Raw genomic sequence first — 20,837 nt, 5'->3', positions numbered from 1 at the left:
TCTTGTGTTTTGGGTTTTGTCAGTCTCGGCGCTCTCTCCTCCCTGTTGTCTCCACTTCCTGTGTACTTCCTCCTGCCTCGTCACACTCAGTGTGGTGCGCTGATTGAGACACCTGTTGGTAGGTAGGTAGGTAGGTAAGTAGGTAGGTAGAAAGGTTTTTATTCTCATTGCGCAAAGTACAACTAAACTTTGTTTTCAGCACAAACCTGTTCAAGATTAGACAAACAAACTGTGTACAGGGATACAGAACAGGAACGCCGATGGGTCGCCACAAGGTGCCCCGTAAAAGATGGGAAAAAGGTAAACGCTGGGGGAGAATGAGTAAAAAAAAATACAATCTAGACTGCGCTCCTGAGGAGGCCCAGTCTGGAGTGGGAAAACACTTCCATAGCAAAGCACATACCGTATTTCCTTGAATTGCTGCCGGGGCGCTAATTAATTTAAAACCTCTTCTTACTCCTGCGCTTACCAAAGGCAAGCCTTAAAAATTTGAGTGTGATATAAGGATCATGAAAAGCACATTTCATGAAAAAAAAAAACGTTATTATGGTCTTACCTTTACTTATAAATGAAGCGCCTTCTGATCAAAAGCATCGATAACTTGTTTATAGAAATCTTCCTTATCTTGCTTCAGTTTTAAAAGTCTCTCTGTCTCGATGGAGATCTTCCTTTATTACCTCCTGCTTCGATTGAAAGTCCAGTTAGCTCGGCTCCTCAAGTGCGGGCGACGACAGAATTATTCTCGGACAACTCCCCCTCTCGTTTTGTTCCGTGGGTGATCTCTTTATCCCACCGCTGCCACCATGAAGTGTTATTGTATATTTATATCTGTATATTTATTTAGGACTGGAACATGCTTTATTTCAGGGTGGTTGTTTACAAAGCCAGCAAAGGAGTGTTACATCCGAAAAGGTCCGTCGTGCGTCATATCCGTCCCAGCACATATCACGTCACTCATTGTCACTTCTTCTGCAGCTGAGTAGTCGGAAAAAGAATCACTAGCGCCCTCTACCACCAGTAGGCGGGAGTCATTTAATGAGTCATATTTGACAGACGCAGCTACGGTATATTAATAAAACATAGCTGCTTACTGTTCTTTTTAGCATACCGGTATTCAATAGTTTGGACCTTAAATCTTTCCGAATAGCTCTTAATCTTCTTCCCTTTATGCGATTTCAAATTCCCTGTATTGAAATCAACCTCCTCCATTTTGAAAATGATGACAGGGGAAGTATCATTTGTGAAGTCACGAGTTTGACCCGGCGGTAATACTAAGCATGCGCTAATTATTTTGCGAAGCGAGTTTGACCCGGCAGTAATTCAAGGCAGGCGCAAACTATATGCCCGGCGGCAATTCAAGGAAATACGGTATACATGTTACAACATACATCTCAAGACTTGCAACAGCGGGGAGGGAGTGGGGACTACAGTGGCAGGCTGCAGCTCTTCAGGCGCTGCCCAGTTGTCCATCACCCCTAAGGGATTCGCGTCAAAGGCGTTGGATGGGAGGTGGGGTATGTGTGTGTGGCGTTTATCTTTTGTGGATGCACGTGTGTGTGTGAGCCTATGTGTCTCTGTTCCGCGATCTTGGTGTTCTTGCCAGTCAGTCCAAAGTCAACAACAACAGGTGTGTGTCCATGAGAGACAAGACGAGAGTTTGTTGTGTCTTCGCCCCGTAGCAAATGACATAACCGTAAAACCAGTTAGTTTTTTATATGATGGTAGAAATTTGGAAAAGCTTAACTGCTAACGTAGGCTATCTCTAAATGCATTACCAATGGAAACAAGAACAAAGAACAAACTGATCATTTTTAGCTCAAGAGATCCGAAGGGTGACAGCCGTAAAACATGTATTACATGAACCTAGTTATTGTGAACAATTGAAAACATCTCAAAACAAATGTGTTCTGTTAAACCACTAATAGTAACATAAGCTGACCAATGGTGCTCTTGCTTCCTTTTTCGGTTTGAAAAATGTAACAATGAGCAAGTTGCAAACGCCCCTTTGAAGTTGAAGCAGACTTCGAATTTTGGTGCCTCTCTCGGACATCACCCGGGGTTAACATTCTCCGATTTTCACTAGGACTGCAATATTGAGGGCGTGCCGTGATGGCTTTACTTTTAACGTCCTCTACAACATGTCATCGCGCCCGCCTTTACGCCATGCTATCTGCGTGCCGGCCGGACGCATGCATTTCGCTACTTCTCTGGTCACACGTACAAGATTGCAAGGCATACTGGGTGTTACAGGTTACACTGAAGGTTGTGATATAAAGAACTTTAACACTCTTACTAGTATGCGCCTGTGGAGAGGGGCGTGCTCCGCGCGTCCCCTGCGGGCGGGGTGTGTGCAGGGGCCGGCCATGAAGCAGCCAACAGGTGAGTGGATACCTCAGCTGGATTGAGTGATCTAATCACCTGTTCCCTTTATTAGCAGCGCTGGAGACCATGAAATGGAGAGAGGCATGAGGACGCAGGAGGACGCAGGACAGACGCACCGAGACGAACAAGGGACAGCTGAAAAGCTGGACAGACGGACAATTGTGTAAAGTAAAAGATGTACTAAAGACTGTGTCAAACCTGAGAAGCTGAACGGACGGACAATTGTGTAAAGTAAAAGATGTATTAAATACCATGTCAAACCTGTATCCTGAGCTGTGTGATACTGTGGTCAGAAGAAGCCGGGCGAGACGCAGGAAACCTCCACAACTGGCACCCAACTTAAGCAAACCACGACGATGTCCACCACATCACCCCTGGAGGCGCTCGGGCAAGTGCTGGCCGAGGTATCGGCAGCAAGCCGGCAACAGACGCAGCTAATCCAGCAGCTGATGGACAGATCCACGGTAGGAGGGGGAGCAGCGACATCCATGCAGCGAATGGGGGAGGCAGAGGATTCTCACACCTTCCTGGATGTCTTCGAGGCCACGGCGACCTCATGCGGATAGCCAGAGGCAGAGTGGGGTGTGAAGCTGCTACCGCTTCTGGTGGGGGAGGCACAGCGAGCGGCGTTGGCCCTCCCGGCAGCCGCCAGGAGGCAGTATGACAATTTACGCCACGCCATCCTAGATCGGGTCGGCAGCAGCTCGGAGGATCACCGGAGAAGGTTCCGAGCAATGAAATTGGGCCAAGAAGACCGCCTATTCGTCCTGGCGCAGCAAATGAGGGACGCGGCGAACAGATGGCTTCAACCAAATGTGCAAGATCCTCAAGTGGTGGAAAGAATACTCCTGGAGCAGTTTGTCGACGCCCTCCCGCCCAGGACCGCAGCATGGGTAAGATACCACCGTCCAACGGAGGTCAAAACAGCAGTGGCACTGGCTGAGGACCACCTAGCGGTCCACAGGGACAACACACCAAAGGCAGCGGAAAGGCCCATCCCAGCTCCACGCCGACGATTCCCACCACCAGACCGACTGACACTGGAGTGGCGCCCTCACCTGGCCGGAGGACCGGGAAGCAAGGATCAGGTCCCCTCCTTGAACAATCAACACAATCACACACACTCACGCACCCAGTCACACACACATACACATCCCACACATACACATCCCACAAAAGGGGAAAAGGGGGAAAATAATGGTCTGACTCCTTGTCCGTTTCAGGGTAACAGCGCTGTCCAGGGAGGGCTTCCCTCACAGAGTGCGCCTCAGACACCCGGGCCGGTGTGCTGGGGTTGCGGTCAACCGGGTCACGTGCGCCGAGAGTGCTCCTTGATGGAGGTGGGGCAGGTGATGCAGGTTGTCGGGGCCCCAGCACCCGCCCCCGATTTAGGAGAGACGTACTGTGTCCCGGTAAGAATACAAGGGAGTACATACCGGGTGATGGTGGAATCGGGCTGTAAACAGTCCATGATTCACCAAAACCTGGTTCGACCCAGGGTGTTGAGGCAGGCGACACGGGGAAAAATCAGGTGTATTCATGGGGATGTGCACGAGTATCCGATTGTGCCAGTGGAAATTTGGTATGAGGGTCAAAAGCATAAGGTTAAGGTTGCCGCAAGCGCGCACCTTACGTATCCCATAATTTTAGGAACAAATTGGCCGGGGTTTAACCAGTTAGTGACAAAATGTGTGGGGATGCGTTCAGGGACTGTAGGACAGGGGAATATCCGCGCAGTACTCGCTGGTGACGCGGATTCATCCGGCACTGACAGGCGGGAACCGGCAGGGGCTTCGCGGGAGGCCCCACCGACCCTCCGCTGGCAGTCCACGGAGGATTTTCCCCTTGAGCAGTCCTGCGATGAAACTTTGCGCGCGGCCTGGGACCAGGTGGTTTGCATAGACGGTCAGCTGGTGCGCCCGGGGAAAACGCAGGTATTCCGCCACTTTGTGATTATTAGGGATAGGTTATATAGAGTGAGCCGTGACACTCAAACAGGTGAGGAGTCCACCCAGTTGTTGGTGCCAAAACCCCGCCGGGAAATGGTTTTCCAGGCGGGGCACTGCAAACCCCTCGCTGGCCACTTGGGGTACGAGAAAACACTCAATCGGGTCATGGTCCGTTTCTATTGGCCAGGCATCCGGGCAGACATACGCCGCTGGTGTGCTGCCTGTCCGGATTGCCAGCTGGTAAACCCGGCGGCCGTCCCGAAGGCCCCTTTGCGCCCATTACCACTCATGGAGGTCCCGTTCGAAAGAATTGGGATGGACCTCATCGGACCATTTAACCCAAGCACACGGGGATATCGCTTTGTGTTAGTTCTGGTGGACTACGCAACGCGGTATCCCGAAGCAGTGCCGCTGCGCTCCATCTCTGCCAAGAGTGTTGCGCAAGCACTCTTCACGGTCATTTCCCGCGTCGGAATCCCGAAAGAGATTTTGACGGACCAAGGCACGTCTTTTATGTCACGCACGATAAAGGAACTGTACGGGTTATTGGGGATTAAAGCGATCCGCAGCAGTGTATACAACCCATAAACTGACGGGCTGGTGGAACGGTTTAATAAAACGCTAAAAACCATGATCCGTTAGTTCACGCACGAGGACAAACCTAATTGGGATGAATGGCTGGATCCCCTAATGTTTGCGATGTGGGAGGCACCCCAGACCTCTACCGGTTTTGCACCATTCGAGTTGTTATACGGCAGGAAGACGCGCGCCGTATTGGACCTAATTAAAGAAAGCTGGGAGGAAGGTTCAAGCCGCAGTAAAAACGAAATACAATACGTTATGGACCTGCGAGCAAAACTCCACCAGGTGGGGCACTTGTCACGCGAAAATTTGCTCCGCGCCCAGCAACGGCAACAGCGTACGTACAACAAGAGAACCCATCTGAGAAAATTTTCACCGGGAGAAAAAATACTTGTACTACTCCCAACTTCCAGGTGATCTTCCCTCCAGCTGGGAAGATCACCTGCGGCTGGTGGGGGCGGTGCTTGAGTCCTTGAGGCGGGCGGGGCTCACCGCCAACCCGGTGAAGTGCGTGGTTGGCCGGAGGGAGGTACAGTATCTTGGGTACCACTTGGGGGGGGGAGGCTGCAGCCGCAGGTTGACAAGACGGCGGCTATTGCGGCCTGTCCACCCCCCAAGACTAAAAAAGAGGTGAGGCAGTTTTTGGGTCTGGCGGGCTATTACCGTCGATTTATTCCCCGGTTTGCGGACCTGACCAGCCTACTGACAGACCTCACCCGAAAGGGTGCTCCAGACCTGGTTCAGTGGACGGAGCGGTGCCAGCAGGTGTTTGAGGAGGTAAAGAAAGCACTCTGTGAGGAGCCGGTACTGCACATGCCAAATTTTAACATCCCTTTCTGTCGGCAGGCGGACGCGTCGGGCCGGGGACTGGGGGCGGTTTTGACCCAGCCGGTGGAGGCCGTCTATCGCCCCATACTTTTCATCAGCCGGAAGTTGTCGGACCGGGAGGCGAGGTACAGTACGGTGGAGAGGGAGTGCCTCGCCATCCGATGGGCGGTCGGGACCCTCCGCTACTACCTGCTGGGGCGGGCCTTCAGTCTCTGCTCGGATCACAAACCTTTCCAGTGGCTCCACCGTATGAAAGACGCCAATGCGCGGATCACCCAGTGGTATCTCGCATTACAGCCCTACAACTTCCGGGTGGTCCACAGGCCGGGAGCTCAGATGGCCGTGGCCGACTTCCTCTCTCGCTCCGCTATTGGGGGGGGGAGTGGGCGCGGCCGGACGGGTGCCCGGCCTGTGTCTGGCGGTGGAGGCATGTGGAGAGGGGCGTGTTCCGCGCGTCCCCTGCGGTCGGGGTGTGTGCAGGGGCCGGCCATGAAGCAGCCAACAGCATCCAAGAGCATGCGGCTCTTGGATCACTTTGATATGGCTCAGCTGCATACTTTGCCGACTCCCCCATTTTTCCGGGAGGTTTTCCGGATTTCAGTGCCTCTCCCAGAAATCTCCCCAGGACAACATTCTCAGATTTTCACCCGGACAACAATTTTGAGGGCGTGCCGTGATGGCAATGCCTTAAACGTCCTCTCGGACATATCGTCACGTCCGCTTTAATACAATGATATCTGAGTGCCGGCCGGCCACATCTAGTGTGCGGCTGCTGACTCAACACGCAAGCGACTGCAAGGCATACTTGCAAGGCATACCCCCTCCGTGCGTCGGTTGAAGTGGGCGGGTTCGGGGGCGGGGTTTGGTGGTAGCATGGGTGTATAATGTAGCCCGGAAGAGTTCGGGATACCTGGGATTCTGGGTATTTGTTCTGTTGTGTTTATGTTGTGTTACAGTGCGGATGTTCTCCCGAAATGTGTTTGTCTTTCTTGTTTAGTGTGGTTTCACAGTGTGGCGCATATTAGTAAGGGTGATAAAGTTGTTTATATCACAACCCTCAGTGTAACCTGTATGGCTGTTGACCAAGTATGCCTTGCAGTCGCTTATGTGTGTCTGCAGAAGCCTTATACTACATGTGAATGGGCTGGTTAGCTGTTTGTTACGGCTGTAGAGGGCGCTAAACACATTGTCATCAAAGCACGCCCTTATTATTGTTGTTTGGGTGAAAACCAGCAGACAGTCGAGAGAATGGTTGCTCTGAAACTCGGTAGTCTCCCGGAAAAATTGAGATGGTTGGCAAATGTGATGTTGTCAAGCGGCATTCAAATAAAACTTGCGTGTCGCACTAATATTACATTTTCATATTAAGGTGTCTGAGACCCCTGGTTTATACATAGCACAAAGCAAAAAAAAACTTTGTACGCTGTGTTATTTCATTTTAAATTTCAAAAGAGTCTTGTGGCTCCCATAGTTTTCTTAATTTTGTGAAACGGGTCAAAATGGCTCTTTGAGTGGTAAAGGTTGCTGACTCCTGCTGTAGATGATGGTACATATGTACAAAATAAACCACATGATGTTAGTACATCAATCGAGGAAAATGATCAAACTACATACATGGCATACTGTAATTTTATTTTGATATTTTTTTTATCTTGATTGATGAAAATGAACACCATGGAGTTGACTGATGAACATTATCACATCATTCATTCAGAAAATATAAATAACGACAAATAAAGATAGAATACTATTAACCGCAACATGTAAATGTAAAAAAACAACAACATTATGATTTGTAAATTTTCAGAATGTGCTTCTTCTGTATCTAAACACAGAAAACAATCTCAAGGTGTCTTTATTTTTATGTTATCGTGCAGGGATTTTACCAGTCCGGCCCACTTGGGAGTAGATTTTTCTCCATGTGGCCCCCGATCTAAAATGAGTTTGACGCCCCTGCTCTAAAGGATGCTAGATTGTGAACATGTTAGTTCACAATCTTATAAGAAAATGGTACACGGTATAATTAACCACTGTAGCTTATATCAAAACTACAAGCTAAAAAGAGAGAAAAAGGACTGCGAATCCAGGCAAAAAAAATGATGGACGAAATATAATGACCTGGATGAAGATACAGATAACATAGAGAGAACTTCCATGATGAATGGTCGGTGTTCATATGATGAGTCACAATTGGCTAAAGTTAGGGTGAAACATTATGGACTGGCTAATCAGAAGCAAGATAAGGCGCGTCATCGAAACCAGGAAGCAAAATCATAACAAATGCGCACTCATGTCACATGATGACGAAAGAGTCAGAGACAGGGGGACGCTTCGAGCTGACCACTCAAAAGAAAAAAAAAGAAACCTACCTAAAGATGGCAAAGGAATCCTCTCCTGCAGATTAGATTTTTCTCTAGTGATGAAGATGACATGCAGGAAACCCACAATAATGCCAGTCCTTGGCAGTGATGAACTTGGCAATAGCTTAGTTACTTTTTTGAAGAGTAGCTTTTCTTGTAGCTCAGTTGCTTTTGGACCCATGTAGCTACGTAGTGGTGTATATTGCTTGGTCGTGTGATGGGTGATGAGCCAAGAAGATGCCAACGAGAAATCGTCGAACAACAAGTTTTATTTGTTTTATCGAGCCTCAGACCGGAACTGCAGCTTCCAGGAGAAAGAGTTTGGGCCTGATTACTCTTCTGATGTCCTCTCGGACCACTGTCTTTAAATACCTTTTGCACGAAGATCCCCAGTCGTCATAATTCTAGCCATGAGACCGACCAGTCTGGACAAAGCTCAGTTTGTTTTTTGGCCAGTCGATCTTTCCCTGACATTATTACTCTGATCAGTTTGAGTCGGGTGACCTCCGACCCATATCCTCTTCTTCTACCTGTGGGGGCTTCCTGCCAGCTGTTGCTCATATCTTTACACTTCCTCCAAACCTGCATTTCTTTAGGATTCCAACTGTCATACACCACTCTCTAGGGAGTTTGTGATGGACATCTGCACCCGAAGCTAACTAAGAGCATTATTCCTTATTAGAATAATCCAAAGGATTCTGTGAGCAAATACAAACACATGCTAGTTCACAATCATCCTGTCCATTTGTACACTCTCAGTCACATTAACATTGACATTATACATGTGGGCCCATAGATAGAAATGTTGTTAAATATAGCTTTGATATAGCAAGCTACTTTTGCCGTGTAGCTTGTAGTGTAGCTTACTACAACTCTCTAGTGATAGCTTCCCCTTTAACTTAGCTACATTTAATCGAGAGTAACTTGTAGCTAAGCTTACTACATTTTCCAAATAGCTTGCTCATGACTGGTCCTTGACAATATTTAGACAAATGTATATGCATGTCTCACTCTGTAACTCTTTCTCTGTCACACACACTTAAAAGTCTCTCAAACTGTTGAAGTTAAAATGGGTCGTGGTTAACCTTTAAAATAAAAAAAACGTGTGAACTAAAAATAACTTTCATATTTAGACAAATGTATATGCATGTCTCACTCTGTAACTCTTTCTCTGTCACACACACTTAAAAGTCTCTCAAACACTGTTGAAGTTAAAATGTGTTGTGGTTAACCTTTAAAATAAAAAAAACATGTGAACTAAAAATAACTTTTTCTTCCTGCCCAAGTGTGCTTCAACTTAATGCACGATTGTTGCAACAACTCCATATAGCAGGAACACTGAAACATGTCCAATACTTTTTATTTACATTTTGGAATAAGACATTTTGCATTATCATCAGCGTACACGTGAATGTTGGATAGTGACGTTAGAAATAAACGTGGTGGATATTTATCTTAGCAGTCAGCACTAAAGTACAACTTTTTTCATTAGTTTTCATGGATAGACCTACTACTCTCACATCTTTCCCCACATTACATTGGCTGTTACTCGCTTCAGGTTACTTTGAAATCTTTAAGTATTGGGAATAGTTCAGATAATTTAAACATGTTTAACAAGTTACATTGAAGAACATCACATTTAAACTCACATAAAATCAACATGACCAAAAAGGAGCCGGAAGAAGAAGAGCTTATTTTTTCCGACCTCTTCTTTGTGTATCCGTAATAGTAATATAATGTGTATCAGAACACATTTTAATTTTGTTTCGTGAGAACTGAGTCACAAAGATAGACATCGGCGTACGTGCTGAATTCCTCTGCTGCATTCGTATTTGTCTGCCTCGCCTTGCAAGTTTTCCTGGAGACAATGGTCGGCATGGAATACACCAAAGATTCTTCGTCTCTCTGAGGAAACAAGTCATGTTTGACATGAGAAGAAGCTGAAAACCAAGCAAAGTTGCACAGAAACTTTCTACAAACTTCCTTTTACCTGCTGGACGTGACTGAGGGTTTCATCGAGTGTTTGTGGACCAGCTGAAAAATTGAAGAAAAGGCATAAAAAAACAACCCAATGATGATTGATAATGCGCTTTTTTCATACCTTTGCAGCAACAACCTTGTTTTGTCCTGATCTTGTTGATGAGGAAACCTGACATGATTAAACTTAAGGCCAAAGCCGCACTCAAGACAAAGATAACATACTTGTTTGAATCACAGTTGCAGCCATCTGGATAAGTATGATAAAAAAAAAACAGTCAATATTTTTAGCAAAAAATACTTAAATCCATCAATACTAATGATTTAATATTTACCTTGGGTGTTGTTGACTTGTATTGGATTTCCCATGAACATCCTCCCACATGTGACCACAGCACACAAGTAAGTTCCAGCATCAGAGGAGTTGACGTTCTTTGAGAAAGTGTGGACACATTTCTGTGTGGAATTATCTTTGATCTCCTTGCATTCGTCATGAGTGTAAACAAAGCTGGGATGGACACTTTCTGGTCCAGTTCTGAACCAGGACACTTTGTGTCCATCCTGACAGATTTCATTCCCAGAGTGGGAGAGGACTGAGCACTGCAACTTCACAGGCGGTCCTGGTTGGACTTCAGAGACAACAGACACGGAGGGTTCTGGTTCTGGGAAGAGTGCAAGACAAATTGAAGTCTTTGAGCAACCTGTGACTTTGATTCCACAGATCGACATTCACTTCTGTTGACATCTTGAAGGTAAAAAATACTGTGATGTGTTAATGCAGAGGTTACATTCCTTGTAGTGCGTGTAAAAACATGTTCATCACAATAAAATATTTGTTCATTTGGACATTTGTAAGCCGAAGAGTAGTCAAGTTAACATTGTTATCTAGAAAAAGATGTTATGTAACAATCAAAATATGTAAAACTGTTTTCTAATAATTTGTTGTCATATTTACCTGTGACCTGAAGGAATGTTCCTGTCAGAAACGTCATGTTTTTCATATATCGTTGTACAGTTAAACAGTAGTAGATCGCCGAATCATTTTTCTCTAATTGACTAATTTGCAGAACAAAGTTTCCATTTTCTTTTTTAACTGTGATGCGATGTCCAGTATTTGATGTTCCACGTTCAGCAGAGCTGTAAGATGCCATTGCAGCTACATTTTCAGGAGAATTTCCAGAAACAAGTCGGATCCAAAATAGGTATTCGATATTCGTAGTGTTCCCTAACGAACAAGTCAGAGAGACACTTTGTCCAGGTCCAACAGTCCGAGTGGAAAAAGTGTAAACACCTGCACATTCTGCAGAGAAGAAGAGAAAAGAAGACATATTAATAAGAGTCATGTACAGTATGAACATGTCTCCATTGGAACTGAGCATGGACTTACCTCCACTTTGGAGCAGGAGCAGCAGATGAAGCACGATCCACATTTTCTCCTCTCGTTTGACCAAGTGAACATCAGACCATGTAGACAGCATCTTAAGATTTATGACTTGAACCACATCAAACCAAATGGGAGGGAACTATTTTGCTGCTATCTCATTGGCTCATCAGTGCTGCCTCTACCTCAGTGGAAATATGTCCACCCAAACGTCTCTTTGTTCCTTTTTCTTACAGTATTTTCTATTGTTTAACAATGCAGTATTTTTGCAGCAAAGGGAACTTTTTTTTAATCCCTGCATATTTTATTAATATCAATATAATATTATTCTATAGCATCTGTGCTGGATTTTTCTAAAACTAGATTGAATTTATTTCATTTTCAAAGGCAACCATAACAGACTTTTTGGATTTTCCACCCATGCGTTTCCATTTAGTCCCAGAATATTTTGGCTGGCTGTTGTGATGGTGCATCTGGAATGATTCAAAATTGCATGTAATAATGCATGAAAACGAATGTTGCAAGACATTTTCCATATAAAATATATAATACAACAAAAAATATCAAACAAATCATGTAAATATGTTTCAATCAGCCTATTAAGTCATCCAGCAGCTTTAAAATTATAATAGGATGTTGCTTGAATAGGCGATGTCTAATATTTCTACAAACCCCGTTTCCATATGAGTTGGGAAATTGAGTTAGATGTAAATATAAATGGAATACTATGATTTGCAAATAATTTTCAACCCATATTCAGTTGAATGCACTACAAAGACAACATATTTGATGTTCAAACTCATAAACTTAATTCTTTTTTGGCAAATTATAATTAATTTAGAATTTCATGGCTGCAACACGTGCCAAAGTAGTTGGGAAAGGGTATGTTCTCCACTGTGTTACATCACATTTTCTTTTAACAACACTCAATAAACGTTTGGGAACTGAGGAAATTATTTTTTGAAGCTTTGAAAGTGGAATTCTTTACCCTTCTTGCTTGATGTACAGCTTAAGCTGTTCAACCGTCCGGGGTCTTGTTGTCGTATTTTACGCTTCATAATGCGCAACACATTTTCGATGGAAGACATGTGTGGACTGCAGGCGGGCCAGGAAAGTACCCGCACTCTATTACTACGAAGCCACGCTGTTGTTACACGTGGCTAGGCATTGTTTTGCTGAAAAAAGCAGGGGCGTCCATGATAACGTTGCTTGGATGACAACATATGTTACTCCAAAACCTGTATGGACCATTCAGCATCAATGGTGCCTTCACAGATGTGTAAGTTACCCATGCCATGGGCACTAATGCACCCCCATACCATCACAGAGGCTGGCTTTTGAACTTTGGGCCAAAAACAATCCGGATAATTATTTTCCTCTTTGTTCCGGAGGACACCAAGTCCACAGTTTACAAATATAATTCAAAATGTGGAGTCGTCAGACCACAAAATACTTTCACACTTTTCATCAGTCCATCTTAGATGGGTTCGGGCCCAGCTAAGCCGGCGCCGTTCCTGGGTGTTGTTGATAAATGGCTTTCGCTATGCATAGTAGAGTTTTAACTTGCACTTACAGATGTAGCGACCAACTATAGTTACTGACAGTGCCATCCATTTTCTACCGCTTATTCCCTTTTTGGGGTCGCGGGCGGCGCTGGCGCCTATCTCAGCTACACAGTGGTTTTATGAAATGTTCCTGAGCACATGTGGTGTTACCTTTTACACACTGATTTTGGTTTTTGATGCAGTACCGCCTGAGGGATGAAAGGTCCATAATATCATCGCATACGTACAGTGATTTCTCCAGATTCTCTGAACCTTTTGATGATTTTACGGACCGTAGATGGTGAAATCCCTAAATTCCTTGCAATAGCTCGTTGAGAAATGTTGTTCTAAAACTGTTCAACAATTTGCTTACAAATTGGTGACCCTCACCCCATCCTTGTTTGTGAATGAATTAGCATTTCATGGAAGCTGCTTTTATACCCAATCATGGCACCCACCTATTCCCAATTAGCCTGCACACCTGTGGGATGTTCCAAATAAGTGTTTGATGAGCATTATTCATCTTTATCAGTATTAATTGCCACCTTTCCGAACTTCTTTGTCAGTTGTTGCTGGCATCACATTCTAAAGTTAATGATTGTTTGCAAAAAAAAAAAAATGTTTATCAGTTTGAACATCAAATATGTTGTCTTTGTAGCATATTCAACTGAATATGGGTTGAAAATGATTTGCAAATCATTGTATTCTGTTTATATTTACATCTAACACAATTTCCTAACTCATATGGAAACAGGGTTTGTATTTTTGACAGTACGACTTCCTCCCGCCTCCAAAGACATGCACCTGGGGATAGGTTGATTGGCAACACTAAATTGGCCCTGGTGTGTGAATGCCCGAGAGGGACACGCGGTAGAAAAGGATGGATATGTTGACACAAACGCAAAAGATGGAGGATGTTATCTCTATTGTTTGTCTTTGCAGCACGATTGCCTCCTTTCTCACGTCCATTTGCACTCACATTTCAAACGTGCAAGGTAAAAACGCAAAACAGGGGCTGCAGAACAGTTTGAGTCTTGATAAATCACACACTTTACTTGCATCTCCTCCTTCCAGTATTGTGGGCGTTGTGATCATCAGCATTTATTCTGCATACTCATGAAGACAAACACGTCAAATGCTCATTTAAGAGACACAATCCTGTACGCTCCAGTTGAGTAGATCAGCTTAGTGTTTGTTATCACATTTTCACCTGTTTTAATACACGCACACTTCTAGTAGATCAGTCTCACGCTGTAACTCTTCCTTAAAAGTTGACACGCATAAATAAATGAGCTACTCTCTCAAACAAACACTGTTGAAGTTGAAACTTGTTGTGGTTAACCTTTAAAATAAAAAAAGTGTGAACTTAGAAGGAGTTTGTCTTCCTGTCCAAGTGTGCGACATCTTCATACACGATTGCTGCAACAACTGCACACAGGAAGAATACTAAAAAAATGTTCAATACTTTTTATTTACAGTTTGCAGTAAGAAGTGTTGCATTATCATCAGCATAAACTCGTAGGTGAATTAGTGACGTTAGAAATGAACATGGTGGATATTTATTTTGGGCAGTCAGCACAAAAGTACAATGTTTTTCAGTAGTTTTCATCGACAGGCTTACTACTTGCATCTTTTACCACATTACATTTGCTGTTACTTGTTTCAGGTTACTTTATCAACATGAGAATGTGAAACATTTTTTGAGAAAGTTGTGCAAAATCAAATAACAAAACCAAAAAAAGGACGTCAATTGTACCTAAGTATTCACAGTCTTTGCCATGAAGCTCAAAAGGGACCTCAGGTGCATCCTGTTTTAACTGATTATCCTTGAGATGTCCCTGCAGCTTAATTGGAGCCCACCTGTGATAAATTCAGTTGGTTGGACATGATTTGGACAGACACACACCTGTCTATATAGAAGGTCTCACACTTGACAATATAGAGTGTGGCAGAGCACAAGCCAAGCATGAAGTCGAATTAATTGTTTGTAGACCTCCGAGACAGGATTGTCTCGAGGCACACATCTGGGAAAGTGTACAAAAAATTTATTTTCCTAATTGAAGGTCCCAATGAGCACAATGGCTCCCACAATTCATAAATGGAAGACATTTTTAACAACCAGGACTCTATTCTTAGAGCTGGCTTACCATCTAAACTGAGCGATCAAAGGGAGAAAGGCTTTAGTCAGGGAGGTGACCAAGAACCCAAGGGTCACTTCTATTAAGAATTTCTCTATGGAAAGTTGAGAACCTTCCAGAAGGACAACCATCTCTGGAGCAAACCACCAATAACGCCTGTATGGTCAAGTGACCAAACGGAAGCATTTTTTCTTCAAGACGTTTGCCAAAATGCACCAGGACGACTCTCAAACTATCAGAAACTAAATTTTCTGGTCTGATGAGACAAAAATTTAACTCTTTGGCATGAATATCAGGCATCATGTTTGGAGGAAACTGTCGGGATGGTACATGGTGGTGGCTGAATCATGATCTGGGGATGTTTTTCAGCGGCAGAAACTGGGACACTAATCAAGATAGAGGGAAATACGAATGTACAGAGACATCTTGGATGAAAATGTGCTCCAGAGCGCTCTTGAAATCAGATTGGAGCGACGGTTCATCGTTCAGCAGGACAACAAAGCTTAGCACTTTGCCAAAATATCAAAAGAATGGCTATAGAACAACTTTGTAAGTATTCTTCAGCGGCTCAGTCAGAACCCAGACTTGAATCTGATTGAATCATCTACCAACTAAACATTCAGTACAGACACAAACACATACTACCATTTTACCATATTTTCTGTGTTTAATAAAAATAAAATCTTAATTGGATCAATTACAGTAATACATTTCATACCATGTCTTTGCTGTGGAACTTCTGACGGCTAACATCTAAAAGGTCTGACAATTTTAATACTTTTTAGTCCGTCTTCAACTAAGGATTTTCATAGACAAATCTGATTTGTTAAAATTCACACATAGTCAGTGATTAGTCGAATCTATGATATTGTGTTTTTTTTTAAGGCAGACATAAACAGATTGCGATTAAAGTGCCGCATACTGACTGGTCACTAGGTTTCAGTAACCTCACATGAATGAAGATCAAGGCTTTAGGGTGATTCTTCCGAAGTAAATAATAAGAATATATATACAAAGAATACAGTCTTTCATTAAGCTAACAAAAGTGGTGTCTTTAAAAAGGCTAAACCCCTTCAAAAATAACAAATCAATAAGACAGAGATTGAATGATGTGAATGGTGCAGCGTTGAGAAAACATCAAACTTAACTACAAACCCCGTTTCCAAATGAGTTGGGAAATTGTGTTAGATTTAAATATAAACGGAATACAATGATTTGCAAATCCTTTTCAACCCATATTCAGTTGAATATGCTACAAAGACAACATATTAGATGTTCAAACCGATAAACATTTTTTTTTTTTTGCAAATAATCATTAACTTTAGAATTTGATACTAGCAACACATGACAAAGAAGTTGGGAAAGCTGGCAATAAATACTGATAAAGTTGAGGAATGCTCGTCAAACACTTATTTGGAACATCCCACAGGTGAACCAGCACGTTGGGAACAGGTGGGTGCCATGATTGGGTATAAAAACAGCTTCCCAAAAAATGCTCAGTCTTTCACAAGAAAGGATGGGGCGAGGTACACCCCTTTGTCCACAAGAGTGTGAGCAAATAATCAAACAGTTTAAGAACAACGTTTTTCAAAGTGCAATTGCAAGAAATTTAGGGATTTCAGCATCTACGGTCCATAATATCATCAAAAGGTTCAGAGAATCTGGAGAAATCACTCCACATTAGCGGCATGGCTGGAAACCAACATTGAATGACTGTGACCTTCGCACTGTATCAAAAACTGACATCAATCTTTAAAGGATATCACCACATGCGCTCAGCAACACTTCAGAAAACCACTGTCTCTAAATACAGTTTGTCTCTACATCTGTAAGTGCAAGTTAAAGCTTTACTATGCAAAGAAAAAGCCATTTATCAACAACATCCAGAAACGGCGCCGGCTTCTCTGGGTCCTAGACCATATAAGATGGACTAATGCAAAGTGGAAAAGTGTTCCGTGGTCTGACGAGTCCACATTTCAAATTGTTTTTGGAAATATTTGACATTGTGTCATCTGGACCTTCCGGTCCTTCATTTACAAACAGGGTTTGTAAATGAAGGATGTATAAGTTGTGAAAAAAGTTCCCTTATATATCCCTGTGGAAGGATCTCTACCTTAGCCAGGGGAGTGTTACATCTCTGGGGGAGGAAGCACTTAAATGGCCGTTTTGTGTTAAAATGAATTAATGGGAAAAATTCTCAATACTTATTTTTTTTTCAGTTCAAAATGACAAATGCACATAATTCAAACATAAGTGTATATAAAACCTATTCCAATGGAAGGGTCAGCCTCTAAAAAGAGTTTTAATATTGGTGAGATTTACTGGTTACCAAAATATTTTTTGTTAATGTCAATGAAAATTAAATAGATTAACTCATGTTTTAGCAAAATCCAGCACAGATGCTTCTTAGATTATTAGTTTATTGATGTGCTCAATTCTGCAAAGACAAAACAATAATTGCTTGCATAGTTATTACTAGTAAAATGGTTAATAGTCTGTATTTATATAGCTTTTTACTAAATCTGTAATAATACCAAACGCGGTTTGCATTATGTATTCTAAAGGGCTTTGTAAATAAAGTTGGTATGGTATGGTATCACATTCACCATTCCCACCCGAGTACACAAAAAGAACCACTGTGAGAAGATGAAAGAAAGAGACTGGAAAGTTTGGGTGGACATATTTCCACTGAGGTAGAGGCGGCACTGATGAGCCAATGAGATAGCAGCAAAATAGTTCCCTCCCATTTGGTTTGATGTGGTTCAAGTCAATAACGTTAAGATACTGTCTACATGGTCTGATGTTCACTTGGTCAAACGAGAGGAGAAAATGTGGATCGTGCTTCATCTGCTGCTCCTGCTCCAAAGTGGAGGTAAGTCCATGCTCAGTTCCAATGGAGACATGTTCATACTGTACATGACTCTTATTAATATGTCTTATTTTCTCTATTCAGCAAGTACAGGTGCCTACAACTTTTCCACTCAGACTGTTGGACCTGGACAAAGTGTCTCTCTTGCATGTTCCTACAAGGATATCACAGTTGGGAACTACTTAATTTGGATGCGATTTGTTTCTGGAATCTTTCCTGAAATTTTATATGCAACGTTATCTCACGATTCAAGCCCAGTTAATCAAGGAACATCAACTACTGCACATCGCATCACAGCCAAAAAAGAACAAGGAACATTTCTTCTGCAAATTAGTCAAGTAGAGAAAAGTGATACGGCGATCTACTACTGTTTAAAAGTGGATTTAGGTCAACTCTCGTTTTTGAAGGGAACATTCCTTCAGGTCACAGGTAAATATGACAACAAATAATTACAAAACAGTTTGAATCAACAATTTCACATATTTTATTTGTTACATAACATTTGTTTATAGATAAAGATGTTGACTTTACTACTCTTCCAATAATTCAGCCTTCCAATTTCCAAATGAACAAATATTTTATTGTGATGAACATGATTTTACACGCACTACAAGAAATATAACCTCTCCATTAACACATCACAGTACTTTTTAGCTTCATGATTTCAACAGAAGTGAATGTCGATCTGTGGAATCAAAGTCAGAGAATGCTGAAAGACTTCAATTTGTCTTGCACTCTTCCCAGAACCAGAGCCCTCTGTGTCTGTTGTCTCTGAAGTCCAACCAGGACCGCCTGTAAAGTTGCAGTGCTCAGTCCTCTCCCACTCTGGGAATGACATCTGTCAGGATGGACACAAAGTGTCCTGGTTCAGAACTGGACCAGAAAGTGTCCATCCCAGCTTTGTTTACACTCATGATGAATGCAAGGAGATCAAAGATAATTCCACACAGAAATGTGTCCACACTTTCTCAAAGAACGTCAACTCCTCTGATGCTGGAACTTACTTGTGTGCTGTGGTCACATGTGGGAGGATTTTCATGGGAAATCCAATAAAAGTCATCAATGAAGGTAAGGATTTATTCATCTGTATCGACAAATTCATGATTAGTGTTTGTTACTAAAAATATGGACTGTTTTTTAATCACAACCGTTCAGATTCCAGCTCTAATTCATCCAAGTATGTTATCTTTGTCTTGAGTGCTGCTTTGGCCTTAAGTTTCATCATGTCAGCCTTCCTCTTCAACAAGATCAGGACAAAAAACAGTTTTTGCTGCAAAGGTAAGAACAATCAATCATCATCATGTCGTTCTTTTATGCTCTTTCTTCAATTTTTCAGCTGGTCCACAAACACTCGATGAAACATTCAGTCACTCCCAGCAGGTAAAAGGAAGTTTGTAAAAAAAAAATTCTCTGCATCGTTGCTTGGTTTACAGCTTCTTCTCATGTGTCACATGACTTGTTTCCTCAGAGAGACGAGGACTCTTTGGTTTATTCCATGCCGACCATTGTCACCAGGAAAACTGGCAGAGCGAGGCAGACAAATACGAGGGCAGCAGAGGAATTCAGCACATACAGTGGCGTGCGTCTTCAAAACTAAATCCTCATGACACAAAATTAAAATGTGTTCTAATACACATTCTGTTACTTTTACACATTGTTTGTCAATCTTTTTAGAAAACTCTGGGTATGCGCAGGGTCTTAACAGCCCTCTGTACACTGCACACTAAATCAGATTTTTATCTTGCCATCAAGTAACTCACATTGGATTTTAAACACTCCAAAGTGTTTAAAATATTTTAACATTTTGACATCAGTCCCAATCGCATTGGAATCTGATCTTTTCAAATTGACTTCAGTCCAAACGGCAATGCGACCTGAATCCGACTCATGCGTGACTTTTTTGTCGGCTATGGGCGAGCAGCCTGCCAACAGATGTGGATGCAACATCCGGTTTCGGTAAGCAAAGTCTTTATTCACCTACAACATTTTTGATACATCACTAATCAATAGTGCGCAAATAATAGCCTATATCAGGGGTCAGGGACCTTTTTGGCTGAGAGAGCCATGAAAGTCAAATATTTTAAAGGGTATATCCGTGAGAGCCGTATAATATTTTTAACACTGAATACAACTGTCAGGTTCAAACACTGATGACATCTATTAAACAGACAAGAAGCAAGGAATTAAACAGAGACAGGATTCAAATTATCTCAATGAGGAGAAACCCGTAGACCTGTACCCTTGTACAGTGTGGCCCCACAGTCTGACAAGAGAATTCGACGCCTCCTCTTTCATTTAGACGTTCCCTGATTACAACAACTAACTGCGTGCATCTCTTATTCTTTTTAATAACATTGTTGTTCTGAAGCTAACCAATAATAGATCAAATACTTTTGACCATTAATGTGACTTCTTGAACAGGTGTGGTAGATGGATTAAAATGCATGAGAATGCAAATCTGTTAAATATAACTTAGAAGGTTATTTTTAACAATCTGATTAACAGCAAAATTATTAATTACTTATCGTGTTAAGCAACGTCAGCTAAGATTTATCTGAGAGCCAGATGCAGTCATCAAAAGAGCCACATCTGGCTCTAGAGCCATAGGTTCCCTACCCCTGGCCTACATGTAATATATTTATATATATTTCAACTCCGAAGAAATAGCGATTGTTAAAGGACCGGAATTGACGATGTGGCGTATTTTCTTACACTTTACGTACATTACGAAAGTTGTTTACATAAGTGAGTTCAAAAATAAAAGCTAACATTGATCCACACTGTTGTCCGAGTTGCCTCTACTCAACAGTCTTAAAAACATTAGAAC

The 20,837-nt window shown here is 42.8% G+C and overlaps 2 protein-coding genes across 2 annotated transcripts; one reads left to right on the top strand and one right to left on the bottom strand.

Annotated features, from left to right (window-relative positions):
- Positions 1-9,444: 9,444 nt before the first annotated feature.
- Positions 9,445-11,556, bottom strand: LOC133545910 (uncharacterized). Its single transcript, XM_061891638.1, has 6 exons — positions 11,466-11,556; positions 11,034-11,378; positions 10,414-10,740; positions 10,203-10,328; positions 10,092-10,135; positions 9,445-10,006 (listed from the first exon to the last, which is right to left on the bottom strand). Exons 1-6 carry the CDS (start codon positions 11,554-11,556, stop codon positions 9,857-9,859), a joined length of 1,083 nt encoding a protein of 360 aa, XP_061747622.1. The 3' UTR covers positions 9,445-9,856.
- A 6,295-nt stretch (positions 11,557-17,851) lies between these two features.
- LOC133545879 (uncharacterized) lies at positions 17,852-19,660 on the top strand. The gene is made up of 6 exons (XM_061891588.1): positions 17,852-18,013; positions 18,095-18,439; positions 18,755-19,078; positions 19,166-19,288; positions 19,347-19,390; positions 19,479-19,660. Exons 1-6 carry the CDS (start codon positions 17,971-17,973, stop codon positions 19,605-19,607), a joined length of 1,008 nt encoding a protein of 335 aa, XP_061747572.1. The 5' UTR covers positions 17,852-17,970; the 3' UTR covers positions 19,608-19,660.
- Positions 19,661-20,837: the final 1,177 nt, after the last annotated feature.

Source organism: Nerophis ophidion, linkage group LG29 (assembly GCF_033978795.1).
Source record: "Nerophis ophidion isolate RoL-2023_Sa linkage group LG29, RoL_Noph_v1.0, whole genome shotgun sequence".
Lineage (NCBI taxonomy): Eukaryota > Metazoa > Chordata > Actinopteri > Syngnathiformes > Syngnathidae > Nerophis > Nerophis ophidion.
This window is presented reverse-complemented; position numbering and strand designations above follow the sequence as displayed.